This window comes from Haliotis cracherodii, unplaced genomic scaffold, assembly GCF_022045235.1.
Source record: "Haliotis cracherodii isolate W230 unplaced genomic scaffold, xgHalCrac1.p SCAF_5, whole genome shotgun sequence".
NCBI classification, from domain to species: domain Eukaryota; kingdom Metazoa; phylum Mollusca; class Gastropoda; order Lepetellida; family Haliotidae; genus Haliotis; species Haliotis cracherodii.
Window position 1 is genome coordinate 20,553,717 of NW_027266308.1, and position 22,680 is coordinate 20,576,396.

At 46.5% G+C, this 22,680-nt stretch overlaps 1 protein-coding gene across 1 annotated transcript in view; it reads left to right on the plus strand.

Moving 5' to 3' along the window:
• LOC139442517 (uncharacterized) overlaps nucleotides 1-22,680 on the plus strand; it is a 32,987-nt gene that overhangs the window by 8,906 nt on the left and 1,401 nt on the right. The window contains exons 6-16 of the mRNA XM_071223333.1: nucleotides 131-401; nucleotides 2,346-2,699; nucleotides 6,879-7,047; nucleotides 9,354-10,519; nucleotides 10,703-10,754; nucleotides 11,181-11,267; nucleotides 12,435-12,637; nucleotides 13,072-13,225; nucleotides 13,341-13,448; nucleotides 15,390-15,496; nucleotides 17,357-17,465. Coding sequence (XP_071079434.1) covers nucleotides 131-401; nucleotides 2,346-2,699; nucleotides 6,879-7,047; nucleotides 9,354-10,519; nucleotides 10,703-10,754; nucleotides 11,181-11,267; nucleotides 12,435-12,637; nucleotides 13,072-13,225; nucleotides 13,341-13,448; nucleotides 15,390-15,496; nucleotides 17,357-17,465 — 2,780 coding nt within the window. The remainder of the gene's footprint in view (nucleotides 1-130; nucleotides 402-2,345; nucleotides 2,700-6,878; nucleotides 7,048-9,353; nucleotides 10,520-10,702; nucleotides 10,755-11,180; nucleotides 11,268-12,434; nucleotides 12,638-13,071; nucleotides 13,226-13,340; nucleotides 13,449-15,389; nucleotides 15,497-17,356; nucleotides 17,466-22,680) is intronic.

The window sequence follows — 22,680 nt, forward strand, 5'->3', positions numbered from 1 at the left end:
GTGCTAGCACTATATAATTGGCATCAGTCTGGACTAGTACAAGCAGCCACACATGCACGTACAGACAAGTTGCTATATATGTGCAATAATCTTGGACATGAGGTTACACCCATTTCCTTATCTTCAACAGTGACAAAGACCAAGTCCCCATTATCCATCGACAACTTTTCCTTTGCCCGGAAGTGTATCTCTCAACCACCCTTTGAAGTCTTGAGGCAGGCAAACAGAGGACGGAGATGTTTCCAGAAAAAGTCTCGAGGAGGTGGTGGGGGATTTGGGAGAGGTCGAGGAAGGGGGAGAGGAAGGGGTCGCGGTCGAGGTCGAGGCGCCTCTCCAGGTCGAGGTCAAGGTTTGCGCTCAGCCTCGCCGAGTCCAGAGAATAGTACAGTCTTCCGAGTCAGGTGGGTCTCTTTGACAGTATTGTAGGAACTGTGTACATCGAATCACATTCAACCCAATGATCAAGAGATAATGAAATGATGAGCGTATAAATAGAGGTTATCACGCGAGTGTGTTTGGGGATGGTAAATATCCTGCATTAGGAATAAACGTTGTATTTAGCGAGCCTTGGCGAGCTAAATACATAGTGTTTATTTCTAATACAGGATATTTACCATCCCTAAACACACAAGCGTGATAACCCCTTTATCATATAATGTCATTCTTCAATTCTGTGCTTGAAAATCGCTTCCCCTCACTCACAAACATTACCTAAACATTGCAAGTTTTCCGGGAATGCGCGCATTAATATTTATTACGTCACAGGGTAGGTGATGTGTCAGTCGGACAGTGACAGTAGCCAATATAGTTCAAACTGAAATCTGTTTCTTATACAGTGGCGAAGCTACATATACGCAAAACAACAATTGTTTTTACTTGCCTTTCGCGACAATCCATCGGTCTGTCCGCTAGAGTAACTGCCCTTTGTCAAAGGGAAGCTACTCTAACCCTAGTCTATGAGACATCACGGCCAGTGATTGTTCACCGTTGGCCTGTTCTGTCATAACGTTAAGAAGTGTAGTCAGATGTATACACAGCGTCAAAACGAAATGAGGTAACAATTCATACATATTTCGCCTAAACCGAACTATTTTTATTTGTGGAAAAGGTTTCAAGCCGCAGAGATCTATAAGCACAGATATGGCTTCTGATCCCACTTGCCTAGGCCAAGTGCCCTCGCAAAATTGTTTCGAAATTTATATCTCCAAAGTTGCCCAAACCTATAAAATGCCTTAGTTACGTCGCAGTTCGACACTGACTTTCAGTATATAAGACTGTTTTTTTTTAAAATAATTGTATCAATTATCCCTGTAGTTTATCCAGATTCACGATGGTTAATTCTGACTCGATCGCCGAATGACAAGTGCGACGCCATGTTTGTTTATAAACACTGAAAGTAGTCCCTACTTGACCTTTGATATTTGCATCTCAATCCGCATATGACCCCAACGGATATCGTTTTTATCCGTTGGCTTCATCCTGCCGAGAAACCTACCCATTATATGAAAAATGTAGATTCTTATACCCCTGTTTACGAAGTAAATTGGGGGTATAAAGCGTTCCGTTCGTCCGAGCTTTTGTACGGCCCATAACTTTTTAACCATGCACCCTAGCTTCACCAAACTGTCTACACACATTAACCACAATGAGTACTTGTGCCTTTTGCTAGTTTGAAGATTCTGAACTTTTATATTTTTGCCGTTTCCATGGAATCATTGTGAAACATAAATTTTGGGTAGAGTTTTTGTACGATCCATGTACAATATTATGTATCCTAGCTTCACCAAACTTGCTACATTAACCACTATGATTGTTTTTTTTTTATCTTTTATAAGATTCTGAAAGTTTTCTCTTTTGCTGTTTTCATGGAAACATGATGGAATTTAGAAATTTTGATGACTGATTTTGTATAGCTAATATATTTTCCAAAATTGTTTCCACACATGTAGATCATCATCAGTATCTGTGCTTTGTGTTAGTTTGAATTTATGAATTCTTTACCATATCTGTTAAGGCTAGATGGAAATTATTAATTTATTGATTTTCTTATATGATATTGTTCCATTTTTTATGTGTTTTTATATCAACAAGAGTCGACTAATTGGATCAGGTGGTCAGGCCCGCTGACTTGGATGATGCATGTCATCATATCCCAATTGCATGGATTGATGCTTATGATGTCAATCCCTGGATTGTCTGGTCCAGACTCGATTATTTACAGACCGCCGTCATATAACTGGAATATTGCTGAGTGCGGCGTCAAACAAACATTTTGGTTTTGCCATTTCCCCCAAACATGCATCTACTCCCTTTAGAAATAATGAGCTTGTGTTTTCTACGGGTAGCCTCAAGGCAGAGAGTCCGGTGTCAACAAGGAATGCCACTCTTGCATCTGACAGTATAACCTCCCCCAGACGTAGACCAGGCCGTCCCTCCAAGCTGTCCTACCCTCCCCCCGAGGTTGTGATTGAGAGGGAGGAGGAGGAGGACGAGGAGGATGAAGGGGACACTGATGTCAACTTCAGCCCCACGGTCCGGTTTGCCTCGCCTGCTGTCAGCATCAAGCGCTCCCACAGTGATGTGGACACGGACACTGATGATGATGCCAGTGGCTCCTTCACGAGCTCTGGCCCGCCACGGAAAAAGGCTACTGCCAGGAAGAGCACAACTCCACGTATCCCAAGCTTTAAGCCTCCGAGGTAGGGATTTAAAGATTAGCACTTGCAACTCAATGATCGTCATTGCACGCTCAGGTTTCACTTTTCTGATTCCAATTATTTCATTAATGTCAAGTGAAAATGTTTCTAATTATGCAATGTAGAGGTTGGGATTTCTTTTGATCTTTTAGGGCTCGGGATATTTGTTCAAGTTTTTCTCTTATACTGTATTACTACCTTCATGCTTCTACTGCTGTTCTTTGACCTAGGAAACGGAGCAGAAAGAGGTCCAGGCTGCAGAATTTGTTGTACTGACTAGTTGTGTGGCTTCCTCCCTCCAACAGCTACCATGTGACTTAAGGTGGCGACGTCACGTAAAACCACATCACTGCTAGTCATCTGACTGTACAGACGTTTGAGAATAAAGCTCCCCAGTATGAAGAACCAGACAGCATCCTTTGCCTATCCTTTTGCTTATCCTTTGATAACCAATACGCTCTCAGTTGTATATATTATAGTCTGGTGTACTAGGGTATGATCTGTGCAAGCCAAGCACGTGTCTCCAGCTTTGCCTGGGATGAAACGGCACTTAAAGCTTTGGAGCATGTCTACAATCAGCACAAATTATACCAGCTAAAACAGGCAATTATCAGCCTAGGCGCACCTCTCTTAAGACTTGCCCTCAAGTAAAGACCGTACAAAGCCACAAGGCAATTATCAACCCCGCCATCGCCAACACAAGTCCAGGGGTCTCCCACCACCAGTCGTCCCAGTCATAGACATGCCCACAGGTGGGAGATTTGCCAGGTTTGGGGCCAATTGGACAATTCTTTAAGATCCATTTGTCACCAACATCATTTGTCAGGGATACCGGTTCTCTCTCATAGCAGACCCACCACTAACTTCTTACCCCATGGCGGACGCCCGACTCTCTTGTCTGGCTTCTGGTGCTCAAGCAGGTGGTCGGGACTGTTCCCGATCTAGTGGCACATCCAGGATTATATTCTCCAGTGTCCCTGATGCCCAAGAAGGATTCATCCAAATTCCGGATGATAAACAATCTCGCTGTCTTCAACAAGTACTACCTCAATTGTCCTCCCTACTTTCATCTAACTACATTGAGACTGCTCAGGACCAGAATCAATGCCAACGATTCCCTGATCAGTCTCGACCTCCAGGATGCTTCATGTACCCATCCGCCCCAGTTGCAGGAAATTCCTTAGGTTCTCTTTTCAGGGTATCCACTACCAGTGGCCGGTCCTCCCATTTGGCATTTCCACAGCCCCATGGATGTTTACCCAGATCATCAAGCCAATTACGGCATACCTGCACCTGAGTAACGTTCAGTTCGAGTCTTACATCGTTGACTGCCTACTGAATCATCAGGACACAGAAACCCTTCTACTTCACAGGGATTTCATGAGTCGTCTACTCACACAACTGGGATGGATTGTCAATGAGCTCAAGTCGGAACTCACTCCGTCTTTCAACTCCGGTTTATATGCGGCCTGTTTCACACAGACCAGGATCTCCTCCTGGTACCAGACGACAGGTGGCACAAAACACAGCACCATCTTCTTCCTGCCCTTAATTAAAGCTAGCACTCTGCATCAATGGCATGTATTAATGGGCCTTCTCACGTCAGCTCAGGATCTGACATCGGCAGAACCCACGGACCTCTATAGCCCTCCAGACTCACCTCTGCGTGTATCTACATTTGTGGACGCAAATGTGAGATCAAATGTCTGTGACAGGGTCTCCTTGCCAGTGCTCAAGCCTTCACTCCACCTGTTCGTTGACGCCTCACGAGAGGTCTTGTAGGGTGGGGGGGGGGTAGGGGGGTGGGCGGGCACATCTGGAGGACCAGACAGCCTCCGATCTGTGGTCATACAATCAGCTCTGGCGGCACATAACAATTTGGAACTCGAAGAACTCATCCTGGCCACGTCTCACTGGCAGTACCGGCCTCAACGCTCGCCATATCCAAGACAACATTACGGTCGTCTAGTGCCTGTCACGGATTCACTTATTTGCCACCAGCCAGACTCTGAACCTACAGCTCCCAAAGGTGGCCACACCTACTGGTACATCCCCACAGTCAGTTGCCACACCTAGCTCCAGTCAAGTTTCGTTTGCACGCTTGGCACATCTCCCCTGTGCCCTAGGTGATAAAGGTTACTCGGCTTCTTTGCACATAGACCTTTGACATGTACTCTGTAGTTTATGGCTGAATTCCTTCAGTTTCTCCGCAACAAGCAACACTTCAAGGGTAGTACCATAACTATATATCTGGTAGCCCTCAATTAGATGTTAGCAGTTCTTACGGATCGTAGAATGTTTAAGATCCCGGAACTTTAGCGCTTGGGATTTGAACGTGGTATTGAAGTTGCTCCGTACTGCTCGCTTTGAATCACTCCACTCGTCGCTTTCTTCAGTCTTACCAAAAAGACATTTTTCCTTTTGGCATTTGCTTGGTATGAGTTACATGCCTTTGTTGTATCCCGAGTATGGTTCAAACATAGAGCACACAGTGCTGTCCATCTTGGGCTGTGCTTGGATTTCATTGCTAAGAATCAACTCCCAGGACAGCCGGACAGATCTTTCACCGTTCCTCCTTTATCATCAATAGTGGGAGGATGAACTACTTCTGTGCCCAAATGAAGCCTTAAGGGTTTTCCTCCATCAATCCAAGTGTGGATCTTAGAACGACTGTTTATTCCGGACTCACCTACCTCCAAGACAGGAGTTAGTCGTAACACTATCTCACTATGGCTGTGTTCCATTATACTGCAGGCATACGACCCATACCCAACAATACCCATGAGATTCGAACTGTCACCTCGACCATGGCTCTTCACAGCAATTGTTCCATCCACTCCATTATGGATACTCGGATAAGCTCGGATATGGTCTTCGCCAGTCATTATCTCTGAGACGTGGCTCTTCGGGATGTGCAAGGTGTTCCAGGGCTCGAAAAATCCAGTCGTCCGCTCGTATTGACGAGTGGTAACTGATGTCGGGCAAGCTAAAATTATCAAATACTCGTCCTGACAGACGAGCAGATAGTTACAGCAGTTTAATTTATATTTGTTTTGATATGCGATATATTGACAAGGAAATCATGGCCATTCAGCTGATCGATATTTATGTCACGTATAGCATTAACAATTAGGCTGAGGTTTGTCTCTTGATGTATCTTTGCGCAGGCTTTGCGCTGAAACCAGTCTTTGTTTATTGATGTAAGCGGCCAGTTGCTAACTACTGGTGATTCGGTCAAGACACACCCAATGATATAACTTTACAGGATTTTAATGCAAGAATCGGCAAAAATTGTATCTGAAACTATTTTTTGATCAGGAATGATATATTCCAATATCTTGTTAATTTAGGTGCAGCTTTTACATAACATATTTAAATAATAATAACCCTCAGCGAAGCAGCTGATCGCTATTGCCGGGTATTATTTTTTACATGGAACCAGTCTGACCAGTAACCGTGAAGGCTCCCGTGCATGCGAGAATTACGTGTTGACATAGAATCGTCCAACAAAATCAAATATGACTTCAGGACAAGTAGGGATGAACAAATTTTTCGAGCCCTGTGTTCATAGTTTCGGTCCACTGGTGGTAGCACAGCAGGTGACTAACCCCAGACAATCTTAACCCCAGACCCCAGATTCTTACAACTTGGAACTGACCCTGCAATCTCTCTGGTAGTAATTACCCCAGACTAGTAGGTTCCCACTCAGGATGCTATCTGGTTACCCGGACTGGTTGGAGGGTATATCCTGAATTCCATCTGAAAGGTGTGCACCTCTCTGTTCCGTCTGATAAAGATGCAGAGGTAAAGATGCAAGGTAGTAATGAAGAATAAGATAACAAAAATTGTAAAATTTTAAATATTTCTTACTTTTGGATACTTATCCTGCATTAGTACGTCTAAAGTGCCCTCCCTTTGCTTTGGTACCTCCCTGCAAAATTCTTTCAGATGTAGCAGTGATGTGGTTATGCCTGTCATCGCCACTTCCAGTCACAAGGTAGCTGTGGGAGGAAGTAAGTGGTTGGTACAACAATTTCTCTAGCCAGGACCTCTCACAGCTCCGAGTCACAGAACAGCAGGAGAAGCATTGAGGTAGCAATTCAAAATGTTAAAAAAACCTTAGCTTTACTAATTAGAGAAGACTAATACAGTGTTGAATTAATGGTTTCTTTCTGCATCCAGCAAGACGACAACGCCCCTGTCTCCCCCGGGCTCCCTAGGTCAGCTGTGCACATTGCAGTGTCCAGGGCTGGAGGGGATCCCCCCCACTCTACAGTGTGCTGGATGTATGTGTCTCTTCCATCCCCGCTGTGTCAACTGCAAGGAAGACAAGGTCACCTTCCTCTGTCTGGTAGGTTCAGGGGCTTAAAGACCAGCTTCCTGTCTGGTAGGTTCAGGGGCTAACAGACCAGCTTTCTCAGTCTGGTACGTTCAGGGGCTTACAGACCAGCTTCCTGTCTGGTAGGTTCAGGGGCTTAAAGACCAGCTTCCTCTGTCTGGTAGGTTCAGGGGCTAACAGACCAGCATTCCCATGTCTGGTAGGTTCAGGGGCTAACAGACCAGCTTCCTGTCTGGTAGGTTCAGGGGCTTAAAGACCAGCTTCCCATGTCTGGTAGGTTCAGGGGCTAACAGACCAGCTTCCTCTGTCTGGTAGGTTCAGGGGCTTACAGACCAGCTTCACATGTCTGGTAGGTTCAGGGGCTAACAGACCAGCTTCCTGTCTAGTAGGTTCAGGGGCTTAAAGACCAGCTTCCTCTGTCTGGTAGGTTCAGGGGCTTACAGACCAGCTTCCCATGTCTGGTAGGTTCAGGGGCTAACAGACCAGCTTCCTGTCTGGTAGGTTCAGGGGCTTAAAGACCAGCTTCCTCTGTCTGATAGGTTCAGGGGCTTACAGACCAGCTTCCCCTGTCTGGTTGGTTCAGGGGCTTAAAGACCAGCTTCCTCTGTCTGGTAGGTTCAGGGGCTTAAAGACCAGCTTCCCCTGTCTGGTAGGTTCAGGGGCTAACAGACCAGCTTCCTGTCTAGTAGGTTCAGGGGCTTAAAGACCAGCTTCCCATGTCTGGTAGGTTCAGGGGCTAACAGACCAGCTTCCTCTGTCTGGTAGGTTCAGGGGCTTACAGACCAGCTTCCTGTCTAGTAGGTTCAGGGGCTTAAAGACCAGCTTCCTCTGTCTGGTAGGTTCAGAGGCTTACAGACCAGCTTCCCATGTCTGGTAGGTTCAGGGGCTAACAGACCAGCTTCCTGTCTGGTAGGTTCAGGGGCTTAAAGACCAGCTTCCTCTGTCTGGTAGGTTCAGGGACTTACAGAACAGCTTCCTGTCTGGTAGGTTCAGGGGCTAACAGACCAGCTTCCTCTGTCTGATAGGTTCAGGGGCTTACAGACCAGCTTCCCATGTCTGGTAGGTTCAGGGCTTAAAGACCAGCTTCCTCTGTCTGGTAGGTTCAGGGGCTAACAGACCAGCTTCCTCTGTCTAGTAGGTTCAGGGGCTTACAGACCAGCTTCCCATGTCTGGTAGGTTCAGGGGCTAACAGACCAGCTTCCTGTCTGGTAGGTTCAGGGGCTTACAGACCAGCTTCCCCTGTCTGGTAGGTTCAGGGACTTACAGACCAGCTTCCTGTCTGGTAGGTTCAGGGGCTTACAGACCAGCTTCCCCTGTCTGGTTGGTTCAGGGGCTTACAGACCAGCTTCCCATGTCTGGTAGGTTCAGGGGCTAACAGACCAGCTTCCTCTGTCTGATAGGTTCAGGGGCTTACAGACCAGCTTCCACTGTCTGGTAGGTTTAGGGGCTTAAAGACCAGCTTCCCCTGCCTGGTAGGTTCAGGGGCTTACAGACCAGCTTCCCCTGTCTGGTAGGTTCAGGGACTTACAGACCAGCTTCCTGTCTGGTAGGTTCAGGGGCTTACAGACCAGCTTCCCCTGTCTGGTAGGTTCAGGGACTTACAGACCAGCTTCCTGTCTGGTAGGTTCAGGGGCTTACAGACCAGCTTCCCCTGTCTGGTTGGTTCAGGGGCTTACAGACCAGCTTCCCATGTCTGGTAGGTTCAGGGGCTAACAGACCAGCTTCCTCTGTCTGGTAGGTTCAGGGGCTTACAGACCAGCTTCCTCTGTCTGGTAGGTTTAGGGGCTTAAAGACCAGCTTCCCCTGCCTGGTAGGTTCAGGGGCTAACAGACCAGCTTCCCATGTCTGATAGGTTCAGGGGCTAACAGACCAGCCTCCTCTGTTGGGTAAGTTCAGGTTAAATGGTGCATTTTGCTCATGTGTTGATAGTGGGTTGTAACAATATCAAACAATATGGAACCTTAAAAATTTTAAAGAGATTTTTGAAAATGAAAAACATCAGAAATGGATTCATAATCCAATATGACCGCCCTGTGATTTAGGGGAAGTGCATTCGCTCAGAGAGTGGAACACACAAAACACACAACATACACAGAGTGAATGCTATATCAGTGCATAAATCTTGGACACCACGTTAAAACCCATTTTACACCACCTTCACTTCATAGGTTATAAAGGAGTATCACATCCTACAACTAATTGAAGATTTCAGTGACAAAACTAGAACTGATGTTCTAATCAATTTAACCTAGTCCTATGTGTTTTGTGGAATGTGAATGTTGTGCTGGTTGACAGAAGAAGTCTTTCTGATTCTGCAGATATGTGCCCAGCATCCCACGAAGTCTCTGAGCACTCCAGCCAGTACTGTGTCAATCCGACCCACACTAGTCATGCCCAACTCGTCTATCCCGACACCAACCTCCCTCGTAGCTGTGTCTGGGCCATTTGTGACCCCGACATCAACTATAATGATGCGTCCAACCATCCCTGTGGCAGTTACCCCCGGTGTTATACGGCCCAGCAGGACAGTCCCAACAACAACAACAATCAACCAGAATTCAGATGCCATTGGAGCATTACGATCAATCCTTGACCGGCGACAGCCCAACTTGCCCAACTTCACCAGTTTGAATATAGTGACATCTGTGCCTGTGTGTCAGGTTCCGAGGATGACCAGTTTACTGGCTACCAACAGTGTAAGGACTATGAGTATCCCCACGGCAACGGTGAGAGCACCAGTGCCAGTACATACTCTTGTCAATACCAGTGTGAGAGCACCACCCATTCTCCCCACCCCAGCCACAATTTCCATCCCTACTTCAGGTGTAGTACGGGCCGCGCCCCCTCTCACTTTGTTACGCCCCCCACCCCAGCCATCTCTCAACAAGCCTGCTCAGGCCACCATGCCCACTATTCCACCCCCCAGGCTTACAGTGGCCCCGGGGGTGCTTGTACCGGTGTCTCAAGGTTCAAATGGAATCCAGCCTAGGACTGACGCGCAGCTCACTACAAGCACTTCCAAGCAGTCAGAAATTCCTCTCAATGCACAATTATTGACTCTACCAGAAGGTGTGACAAAGAGATTAAAACTTTCACAGCCTTTGGCCTTGAAAATCAACAATATTCAGATTGTGGTGCCTCCGTCATGTGTAATAAACTCGAGTGACGGGTTGAAGGTGCTGCTCCCTCCCAACACGTTCCCTCTTCCAACAGATCCCAATGCCAAACTTAGTGTGACAGTGTCCAATAACACAGCTTCTATGGATAGTGCTGACCCTAAACAAGGCAGCCCAGCAGTGCAACCCCCAGGGGAGGAGCCACCTGCAGCTAAGAAGGACATGTCCATCATTTCCTCTCCCTCCACTCGAGCATCTAAGCGGAGACAAGCTATTGATGCAACCTGCTGCTATATAAAAAAACTGTATGCAGGTTATGACTGTATGTTACAAATCTTCGAATATTTACGGACTAAAGATCTCCTAAGGTGGGTTTTGAATTGTGAAATTTGTACTGAAAGTTTTCATTTTATTTTCTAGTTTGTAGTAGAGATCTTGCATTTGGACTGTTGTAATGTCTGATGTTGTTGATTTGCGTTGATAAAGGTTTAAATTGATAGGTTCGAATGCTTCTGCTGCTTCTGCTGATTATGTTGATGTTGTTTTGACAGGGCTGGAGCAGTTTGTCGTACTTGGAATAAAATCTCCTTACAACCATGTTTGGTGAGTATGACTATAATAATTGTTCCAATTATCAAGTCATGGAAAGGTTAACTATCTTTATGCTTTATTACCATCTTACAAGTTATTGTTTGTTGATGTTTGATCACTTGTTTAGAATATATTGTGTTTTGTGACGAAGTTCCTTAGTAGCTGCGTGGGATTCCAGCATAGAGTGGAAAATGTTTGTTGTAAGAGGTACCTCCATGGATTGGGTGGTTAGGCTAGCCCCTTTTGTAACTTGTTACTGTAACCTGGTTGTGTCAGATGTTGCTCGTAATATCAGTCACTGGTTTGCCTGACCCCAGATTCAATTGTTTACAAGCTGCTGTGCTACTGCTGTGCTACTGCTGTGCTACTGCTGTGCTATTGCTGAATGCAGCATTAAACAAAAAGTCCCTGATGTCTGAGTGTTCTGTGTTGTTGTAGTGGAAGCAAGTTCGACTCCGGAGCACAGTGATCAGCGAGTGGGAACCTGCAGCACAGTTCTTTAGGAAGGTCCGAGTCGAGAGTCTGGTAGGTGCACAACCGTGCATGTTTTTCCTCTTCCTGTCTGTTGGTAGTACAGGGTACTGCAGGTCCCAGGTGCCTACGGCTTATAAGGGCAAACATCAGAAATGTGAAGTTCTCTTCATTGGCAGCTTATCATAATATCTAACATAGATAGTGTATGGATATACATACTTGACACAGGGTCAACTTTCCTCATTTTGTGAGAATATAGTCTGTTGACGATGTTCTCACAGCTGTAAACTGCCTAATATATTATGTCACCATTCCCTTGCAGCACCAATCATGGCAATAGATTCTTGTCGCAGTGACATTGTGCCAGGGGATTTGGTGTTTGTATTGATCTTCAGCAAGCGGTGCTTGTGTTATGGCCGACTACATGGATCGGGGGGGGTGGGGGGGGGGGGGGGGGGGGTGGGGGGGGTGGGTCCGACTCAGTGACTAACCTGCTTGCAGTTATTGTACCCAGATGACGTGGACGTTGATCATGATCTCTGTCACTGGTTTGTGTAGTCCAGATTTGATTGTAATTTACAGGAAGCTGTCATATGGCTGGAATATTGTTGAATGAAGCATTATGTAACAAACAAACAACAGTGACAACTTGATACTGTACAAGTGTACAATAGCTGGTTTACTTCATTTCAGTTGTAAATGATAAACATGCTCCCTTTCAACAAAATTAGGTTTTCATACTCACTTGATAAACTTTAGTGCTGTAGCAATATTTTGATGTATTGTTATCTTCGAGGAATCGAAGCTAATCCCAGGTTGTATTATTTACTTCATGGGATTGAAGCTAAGCCCATGTTTTGTTGTATTACTTCTTGGGATTGAAGCTAAGCCCATGTTTTGTTGTATTACTTCTTGGGATTGAAGCTAAGTCCATGTTTTGTTGTGTTACTTCATGGGACTGAAGCTAAGCCCATGTTTTGTTGTATTACTTCATGGGACTGAAGCTAAGCCCATGTTTTGTTGTGTTACTTCATGGGACTGAAGCTAAGTCCTTGTTTTGTTGTGTTACTTCTTGGGACTGAAGCTAAGTCCTTGTTGTATTACTTCTTGGGACTGAAGCTAAGTCCATGTTTTGTTGTAATACTTCTTGGGACTGAAGCTAAACCTATGTTTTGATGGACGTGCCCATCATGTCGACGGCCTGGTTTTATGTTGCAGTGCCTGCAAGGGATGTTCCACAAACATGACAGGAACAGGACATGGCATTTGATGATTGCCAACCTGCATCACCTGGTGGGTCTGCGAGAGATCGAGTTCGGCCATGTCCCAGCCTCTGTGCTCCACCTGGTGTGTGAGAAACTGGGCAACCTCGAAGTCTTCAAATCAGAGTACATCTCAGAGGTCAACGGAGATCAGAATAGGTACATGGCCATATCTGTAACTTCATACTGCCCGTAGATGATGCATGGACTTGTACACATATGTGCATCACACCAAGTTAATTTTTAACATTTCTCTTGAAACAATAAACTACACTGATAAGCATTACCATAAATAGCCTTAGGCAGCACAAGACATTTTAACAAATATTGATGACCAATTGAACTTGTAGACATGTCATATCTAAACACATGAATGTATGACCCAACATTGTGAGGAAGACTTTAAAGTGAGTTAAAGGAAGTGGATTCTGTGTTTGTCATGTGTTGTGCAGATCAAGAAGTATTTGTGGTCATCTTCATAACCCCACACTATGCTACTGACATATATTGTGAAACTTTGCTATGTAACAACATGGGATATTTGTGACATCTTGTTATATATCCTCATGAATATACTGTGTTCTTCCCACCAGGAACATACCATGTAAAATTGACCTGGGCAAGTTCGTGTGTCTGAAGCACCTGCGTGAACTGCGACTCCGAGGTACCGGGGGCCTCACTCTACCTGCCTTCTCATTCAATGGAGGCCTGGCGGAACTGGCAGCTCTCAAGAACCTGGAAACCCTGGTGAGACAGTGTTTGTTTTCTACTTGAACACACTTCATGCTTTGCTGGAATAAGTAGGACAACTCTCTGTGACTAAGTGTTACCTGTGATTAATTAGTTCCTTCTTTGTGTTCAGTCCCTGACTACGCTGAAGTCCATCCCAGATAATGAATTCCACTTCCTCCGTGACATGAAGCAGCTCAAGTTCCTGGAGGTCGGCAACTGTAACACCTGGTCATCAGAGGTGAGTTGAAGCAGGGTAAACTAGTGAGGCACCTGTAACACCTGGTCATCAGAGGTGAGTTGAAGCAGGGTGAACTAGTGAGGCACCTGTCACATCTGGTCATCAGAGGTGAGTTGAAGCAGGGTAAACTAGTGAGGCACCTGTAACACCTGGTCATCAGAGGTGAGTTGAAGCAGGGTGAACTAGTGAGGCACCTGTAACACCTGGTCATCAGAGGTGAGTTGAAGCAGGGTAAACTAGTGAGGCACCTGTAACACCTGGTCATCATAGGTGAGTTGAAGCAGGGTAAACTAGTGAGGCACCTGTAACACCTGGTCATCAGAGGTGAGTTGAAGCAGGGTAAACTAGTGAGGCACCTGTAACACCTGGTCATCATAGGTGAGTTGAAGCAGGGTAAACTAGTGAGGCACCTGTAACACCTGGTCATCAGAGGTGAGTTGAAGCAGGGTAAACTAGTGAGGCACCTGTAACACCTGGTCATCCGAGGTGAGTTGAAGCAGGGTGAACTAGTGAGTCACCTGTAACACCTGGTCATCATAGGTGAGTTGAAGCAGGGTAAACTAGTGAGTTACCTGTAACACCTGGTCATCAGAGGTGAGTTGAAGCAGGGTGAACTAGTGAGGCACCTGTAACACCTGGTCATCATAGGTGAGTTGAAGCAGGGTAAACTAGTGAGGCACCTGTAACACCTGGTCATCAGAGGTGAGTTGAAGCAGGGTGAACTAGTGAGGCACCTGTAACACCTGGTCATCAGAGGTGAGTTGAAGCAGGGTGAACTAGTGAGGCACCTGTAACACCTGGTCATCAGAGTTGAGTTGAAGCAGGCTGAACTAGTGAGGCACCTGTAACACCTGGTCAACAGAGGTGAGTTGAAGCAGGGTGAACTAGTGAGGCACCTGTAACACCTGGTCATCAGAGGTGAGTTGAAGCAGGGTGAACTAGTGAGGCACCTGTAACACCTGGTCATCATAGGTGAGTTGAAGCAGGGTAAACTAGTGAGGCACCTGTAACACCTGGTCATCAGAGGTGAGTTGAAGCAGGGTAAACTAGTGAGACACCTGTAACACCTGGTCATCAGAGGTGAGTTGAAGCAGGGTGAACTAGTGAGGCACCTGTAACACCTGGTCATCAGAGGTGAGTTGAAGCAGGGTGAACTAGTGAGGCACCTGTAACACCTGGTCATCAGAGGTGAGTTGAAGCAGGGTGAACTAGTGAGGCACCTGTAACACCTGGTCATCAGAGGTGAGTTGAAGCAGGGTGAACTAGTGAGGCACCTGTAACACCTGGTCATCAGAGGTGAGTTGAAGCAGGGTGAACTAGTGAGGTGTGTGAAAGGTTCCCTGTGGACATTCCATTGTAGTAGGGGCAATGATGGGACCCTGTGAGGTTTCTGGGAAATTCTGAAATAAGTTGATCACAAAGTAAATGCAATTTCCAACCTCTAGCCTTAAAGGTGTCAAGCTAATGCGATTAGCCTTTCCTTAGAAATCTAAAGACATTCATCAGCAAACAACAACGGCAAGACTATTTACTTGGACTTCCATGATATAGTATGGGGTAGTAGTAGTTAATAATTATTGTTTGCTTTCCCTCCATGACATTCGCATGAAACTCCAGATGAGGCATATTCAAATGAAGTAGGTCAATCCAGCGGTGATTGTAGTCCATGTGTTGTTACTTGTGTATAACACATCTTTCGATTGCAATGAGCAGTGTTGTCTATTCAGCAGAACTGCTGTTTGTCTTCTGGACGTTTTCTCTCCATGGGTGAGAAGTGTTAACCTTGTAATTATGAGATTATTTGGCAGTGAATTCGACTCCATTAAACTCTAATACGCCGGATTATGACACATGTCTGTGTTGATGAACAAGGAACCTTTACATGTTCAGCGAGATGTAGGTTACTGAGAGAGATTGTTATGATTGTGTTCATTGTTACAGACCTACTTTGTGCTGGGCTCGCTGACGAACCTCACTCACCTCCGGCTGGAGTATGGGGGGGAGATCCCTGACATCGGCCTCGGCGATGCTCTGTCCTCCTTGGAGAAGTAAGTGGAGCTACCAGTCGTCACATTCCAACTGTGCAGCTCTTTGTTCAATATTACACCGATTAACATTCTTCAAAGAAACATCCAGTTGATAAGGATAGAATGATATTGTTGACATGAAAGAGAACAGAAAGATGCCTCCGGTTGATGGTATGCACATACATTAAGCTGTCAAGTAATTAAAAAATGGAAGTTTTTTCAAAATACAAATTATTTGAGTTCTACTTCATTTTCCTTCCTGATAACCAAACTGGCAATAACCAATTGCGATACAAGTACACTACCAACGAAAAAAAAGGGAACTAATGATTTCAATGTACAGAGATAGATTTACAATAACGAGGCGTTGCATCTGAATGCAACATCTAATCGTGATGAAATTTCAAATCATGCATGAACAGCACGTGATGCATGTGCACACAGAAACCATAGTGTGTGGGCCTATAAGGGAGCTCATAATCACTACTGCAATTGATCTGCATGCCTAAAATTTAACAGCCATTTATCGTCATTAAAAATTCACTGTCATTTCATCAGTTCCCTTATGTTTTGTCAGTAGAATAACAGCAATACCTATCATGCTTACTTCATGCTGGATGGTTTACTGTATAACTCTTCATAACATGTTACCGTATATCGCTGTGTATAAGGCGACCCCACATATAAGACGACCCCCCTGTACACGCCTTCAAAATCAACCCCAAATCCTATACTCCGTGTATAAGGCGACCTTGAATGAAGCACATCACAAGTGCGCACACAAACCTTATATATGCAATAAAAATATGTTTATCTTGCGTTGTTTTTTCTACGATGATTGGTCGCGTGTGTAACTCCAGCACATGTTGCCATTTTGTGTTTACACGGTACGACACCAAATCGGTGCCCGTAAAATAAGATTCATTTATGAAGTAATAACATATAAGAGACAATGGTGAGTAATTTAATCTCCAATTAACTATGTTGTAACTCCATAGGATTATATTTGCTTCACATTCAGCGTGTTTATTCCACAATCACTTATTCACACTGTCTCCAACAGTTGTTAATACAACTGTAAAAACAGCGGGAATTGATTTCAGCTTCACCGGTTATCACATGTTAGGTCACATGTGCATTATGCAAATGCTTACCAGTACTTCCGGCTCTCTACTCACGGATGTTGATTGTTTTACCGCGTCAGCTGGTTTGACAATCTGCATCGAGGCGAGGGTCATTTCAACTTTATTTGCAGAAATTATTAAACTTTATTCAAGGAAAAGAGATACAAATCATGTTTATGTATGGAAATAGTTATTGGAACAGTTATTTAGGACAAAACGCCAAGTTTTATTGTCAAATGCTGGGCTGGCTATCGGAGGCCCGTTGACATCACCAGTGGAAAAAAATGTGAGATCTTCGACTCACGACCCCCCTTCTTAACCCCCTCATTTTAGGTACGAAAAACTCGCCTTATACACAGCGATATACGGTAATTACTTGTTGTAAGAGGTGGCTGACAGGATCAGGTGGTCAGACTCCCTGATTTGGTTGATGCATGTCATCATATCACAATGGCGTAGATCGTTGCTTATGATGTCAATCACTGGATTGTCTGGTCCAGACTCGATTATTTACAGACCACCGTCATATAGCTGAAATATTACTGAGTGCGGCGTTAAACAACATACGAAAAACAAACAAACAAATAACAAACAAAATTATGATAAACAATCTTTTGTCAAAGTAATTGTTTCACATGAGTTTGAGGGATATTTTTTACCTACGTGGAAACAATTTGCAACACTTTGACCTAGTGGCCCTGAGTTGGCCTGTCAGTATCTGTGTGGACCCATTATACAGAGTGTATCTCTTTGTCAGCCTGGAGGAGCTTCAGCTGATTCACTTCAGCCTGGCAGACACCCTGTACATCACACTGGAGCAGCTTACCAAGCTCAAGTCCCTGGTTGTCTGGCCGGAGGCAACAGATGTAAGTCTTGATCCTCACCATAGTCACCAATTACCATTTGAACTTGAAGCTGCAACCTTAGCATCTCTCACCAAAGCTCTCCTTCTATGCACCATCGTGAAGGATGATGATTTGGTGCCTAGCCCAGTGGTTAAAGTGTTCACACATCTCACCAGAGGCCTTAGTTCAATTCCCCCTGCATGGGTACAATGTGTGAAGCCTTTTTCTGGTGACCCCCACAATTAATATATTATGTTATTATTATTAATTATTTATATATATATTTTACTTATCCTGCATTACTCCTTATTGCATATTACTGCTTGATCTTGACAGAGAAATGAGCTGTGTGAAGGTCTTTGCTTGAAGAAGTTGCTCCAACTAGCTGAGAGGCCAGCCCTATCACACAGCTTCCATGTGACTAAAGGAAGTGACGTCACAGATCCTCAAATTACTCTTATCACTTGCTGAGTGAAGACCTGTTTACCATCTGTAGCATAAACTTGTTCAAACCCTCAGGTGTTTGCTCCTTGAGTTTTTGATTATTTTCTTTGTGTTGTGCATACGGTTTGTATTTTGTACATTCTATGTTTGATAACATGTGCATAACATTTTTTTACACCTGCTGGCGTTTTCTCTAAAGAAAACAATGAATAATCCCAGGTGTCTTGTTTCAAGTAGCCATTTTGAATATTTTGCGTGGCCAGCAACTTATGAATTCTTCCTGCTTGGTACCTCACCATTGTCGTACCCTTGCAAGTATTTTGTGTTCGTTTTGTATGTTCTCATACGTTTGTCGGATATAATTGTTTCATAAACCCACACAGTGGGATAAACAAATTATAGCATACATATTCGGCTGGGGACGCATTGTGATTTTACACTACTTCATTGCAGATATCATGCCCCCCTGCTCAAAGTGCTGGCGTAATATGTCGACGTGGGTTCCCCACCCCCTGTGCCTTAATTGTACATCTCAATGCCTCCAAGGTTCACGATGTAAAGACTGTCTCTCGCTTTCCCCCACAGCTTTCAGACAGTACCTCTGTGTGTCAAGAAAACGGAGATCACAACATGCCAGGAAACACCGGCGCAAGATGTCTGACCTCTCCGAGAATTCGCCCACCACTATATCGGCTATCTCAGACGACAACTCCCTGGCCTTCACTACTATCATGATGTCGGGTCCGACGGTCACAGCCTCTACCTAGAGCACCCTGACGACCACTACTACGTCATGTCTATTTTTACGGCGGTGGACACCACCATGACACTCTCCTACCAAATGGCGCCTATTCAGTCCACTGGCCAGACACATGGTTTCCTAAGGCGCCCCACCTACGGTACAGATGCCCATGATAGACGCCTCTCTCCTCCAGTACTTACAGGCAGTGCAGACGTCGACGCCTATTGCCCCAGCGCCTATACAGATGCCTCTACAAGCACTACCCATAGCTTCTGCAGGCGCCTCTCTAAGCGCCTATACAGACGGTGCCTATCCACCAAACAGCTCCCATACAGAGGCCCATGCCCTTGCCAGCGCCTCGTCGGAGGCCTATACAGACACCATCTCTGTCATCGCTCATTGATGTCCATCTACCTCTCGTTACTCAGCTTCGTCAGAGTGACAATCCGTCGTCTCGTCGGGGTCCTTGACCTGTTCGCAGACGCTCTAGTAGCTCTCTTTCCGACTCCTCGGAGGGCACCTTCATCCGACAACACCCCCACGGAAGGCGAGTCCCATCTTGGCCTAGACCAGGTTGCAGACTGGTTGGCGGATAGACTAGAGACAGCCGCTCCCTCTCCTGGCCTAGAGGTCAATAGCAAGACAGCCATCCTGGAACCTAACTCGCTCCCACCGGACCCGCTGTTCAAGGACATGATTTCGGTCCTGGATGAGGACTTCAGCTAACTCTCTCCGACTCTGTCCTTCAGACCCCCACGCTATTAACGAGGCGACTACCCGATCCACTCTCTCCAGGTCGTGGGCCATGCTCATGCTTTTGATGAGGATCTGCACCGCATGACTGGGTCCAACCGCTCCACCTCAGTACAAGTTTCTGACAATAAAATCGCCTATGTTGAATTTGCCATACTCTCAAGCTTCTCTCACTTGTGGCGTCCTCCTCCAGAGCCATTCTCCAGGACTTGTCCGAGGATAACCCTAATAGGAAAGACCACCTGACCACCGTCATATCCAACCTCCAGCAACAAGTTGAGCATATGCACTCCCATATGCATGCCGCCCTGATTGTGCTTACAACCACGAGATGCCTGGGCTACCTTGCTCTATCGGACTGGGACCCAGAGTTCAGGAGAGATCTGCTTCATCAACAATGGGTCAACTCCTGACCTATTTAAAGCACAGATCTCCAAGACTCACTCCCGAGTCTCAGCCATCAACTGAGACGAGACGGCTCTCAAGGCCCAGGCCAGGGTGTCAAAGCCATCCTTCTCTAAGATGTCCCAGTCTGGCTCCTAACAGCTGCAAAGCAACTCCCTCCAGCCCCGGGGGCGGGGCTCCACCTCAACCTCTCAGGGCAGTTATCTTAGGTAAAGGCAAGTCCTCGGGCTCATACCAATCCCGCTGTGGCCACTCCCAAGGGAGGAAGCGCCAACTGCAGGGACTTCAAGTGAATCCCCAGACACGCACGACTGGGACCTCCCACCCCCAGTTGTCCAAATTGTCGACACTCCAGTAGGTGAGAGACTGGGTCGATTCTGGCAGAATTGGGAGATCCTGTGGGACCCATATGTCACAAACATACTCCAACAGCTGGTGCTTATAGACGACCCACCTCTCATGTCGTCCCCTATAGTGGACACCTATCCCCCTACTCAACAGCAGCTACTAAGCCAGAACATCTCGGCGCTGCTGGACAAGAATGCAATAGAGGTCATACACGCCCCAGCCATAACACCAGCCTTCTATTCACCCATCTTCCTCGTCCCAAAGAAGGACTCAGACACACGAAAGATGATTCACAACCTTGCCGCTTTCAACAATCCACATCCCGGATCACGTCAAGCCGCGTCTCCGGTGGTCGACGGTGGAATCAAATCTCTTAGGCGGCATCTCCTTGACAGGGCTTACTACCTCTCTACGCCTATTGGTAGACGCTTCCCTGCAGGGATGAGGCACACACCTAGAGGGATAGGTCACCTCGGGGCTGTGGTCCGCCGATCAGCGCCTATGGCATATCAGCTATCTCGAACTGGAGGGGCTTATCTTGGCCATTGCTCATTGGGAGCAGGCTCTCCATCTTGATGGACAACATAAGCGTCGTCTGGTGCCTACTTAGCCAGGGAACAACTCACTCGACCTCGCTCTTACAACAGACATTCCGATTCTTTCACCTGATTGATCATCTGGGGATCTAGTTCCAGGTCGAACACATTCCAGGCTGCCGAAACATCCTAGTCTACTCTATCTCGGCCAGGCTAGCCACCAGCTAGAACTACCAGATACCGACCTACAATTCGCAGGTGCCAGATCCCCTGGCTTGGGCAGTCAACTGCTTCAGCAACCCCTGTGCGTACACTTTGCCACCACCTGTACTCCTTCCCAGGCTTGTCCAAAAGATCCGATCAACACAGAACCTCGATCTGACTTTGGTCGCGCCCTTGTAGCTGGTGAGGGTTTGGTTCGTAGACCTCAGAGTGCTAGCAGACTCCAACCTGCTGCCACTCCCAGTTTGGCCAAACCTGCTGATCCACGCTCACAGCAGGCAGCCACACCCAGGACCAGACAGGTTATGTCTTCACGTCTGGTCCATTTACAGAGAGCGCTGAACACCACAGGCTACTCAACCAGCGCGGCAAAGGCCATCACGATGGCGCATCACCAAACCACCAGGAGCCTCTATGAAGACAAGTGGCAGTCCTTTGAGAGCTTTTGCAGAGGCAAACATCAAGACCCCACTACTGCATCGCCTCAATTCCTGTCTGAGTTCATGCTCTATCTTCGCCACAAGCGCAAGCTCAAGGGTAGTACCTTCATGACCTACCTTGTGGCACTCAACTCTGTCCTGGCAGTTCCAGAAGATCGGTGCATGATGAAAATCCTGGGAACTACAGGCTCTGCTTCTCTCATTCAGATTGGAAGACCAAAGGTGAAATTTCATCCACAGGCTTGGGACTTGAACGTCATTCTCACCTTGCTGAGCCTCTCAAAAGCGACGTCCTTCTACAATCTGACGAAAAAGTCGGTCTTCCTACTGGAGCTCCCTACTGCAGCCCGTGTGAGTGAGCTACATGCCTTGAACGTCACGTGTGTCGTGCATCTCAGACTGTGCTGGGACTTCATTGCCAAGAATCAAGGACAGCCAGACAGATTGTTCCTCAGCCCTCCACTATCTTCGATTGTGGGCGCGGAAGATGAACAAGAGCACACCGTTGCTACATCAGACGATTCAAGGACCGCCGTAGAAAACGACGATGCCTCCTCACACCAGTATCTGCGACCTCGCGAGCGGAAGTCAGCCGCAACACGGTCGCCCTCTGGCTACGAGCCATCATTCTCCAGGTCTACGAGGCAGCTGGATTGGGGCCCCCATGTTCCAACAACCTGCATGAGATCTGGGCAGTCTCCTCCACCACGGCCCCACACAGCAACTGTTCTCTATGTGCCATCATGGAGGGATGTTTCTAGCGATCAAGCACAGTCTTCGTCAGTCACTACCTGCGAGACGTCGCATTGGAGGATGTGCAAGGCATGCACAGTTTGGGTCTGTTAGTAGTGGCCCAACAGGTCACCACTACTAAATGCCACTGACCTCGCCGCCAAATCCAGAGCCGGCCTCTCAGCCTCCTCTGGCTTAAATGCCCTGGACTAAAAGGTTCATGCCCCACTTACAGCTTGGTACACTAGTCTACAACTTTAACTTGAGAGGGTTATCGTCTATGGCTGTGTAGTACCTGGACACACTGCATACCTGACTCTTGGTTCCCATCCATGGATTGGTCACTCGAAGCCAACCACACAGCCGAGGATTAGCTGAAGGAACAGAGTTCTGAGATAAAAGTGTACATCTGAAGGTATTCCCTCCACTGATTCCGTCTGATAAAGATGCATTAAGGAATAATGCAGGATAAGTAAAGATTCTAGTAAAATCGTAGATATTTTTTATAATTGTATACTTATCCTGCATTACTGCGTCTAAAGAGACCCACCCATCACAGAGCTGCCTCCCCACGATGCCTTCCGATGTTCCAGACTCCAGAGTAATGTGAGGAT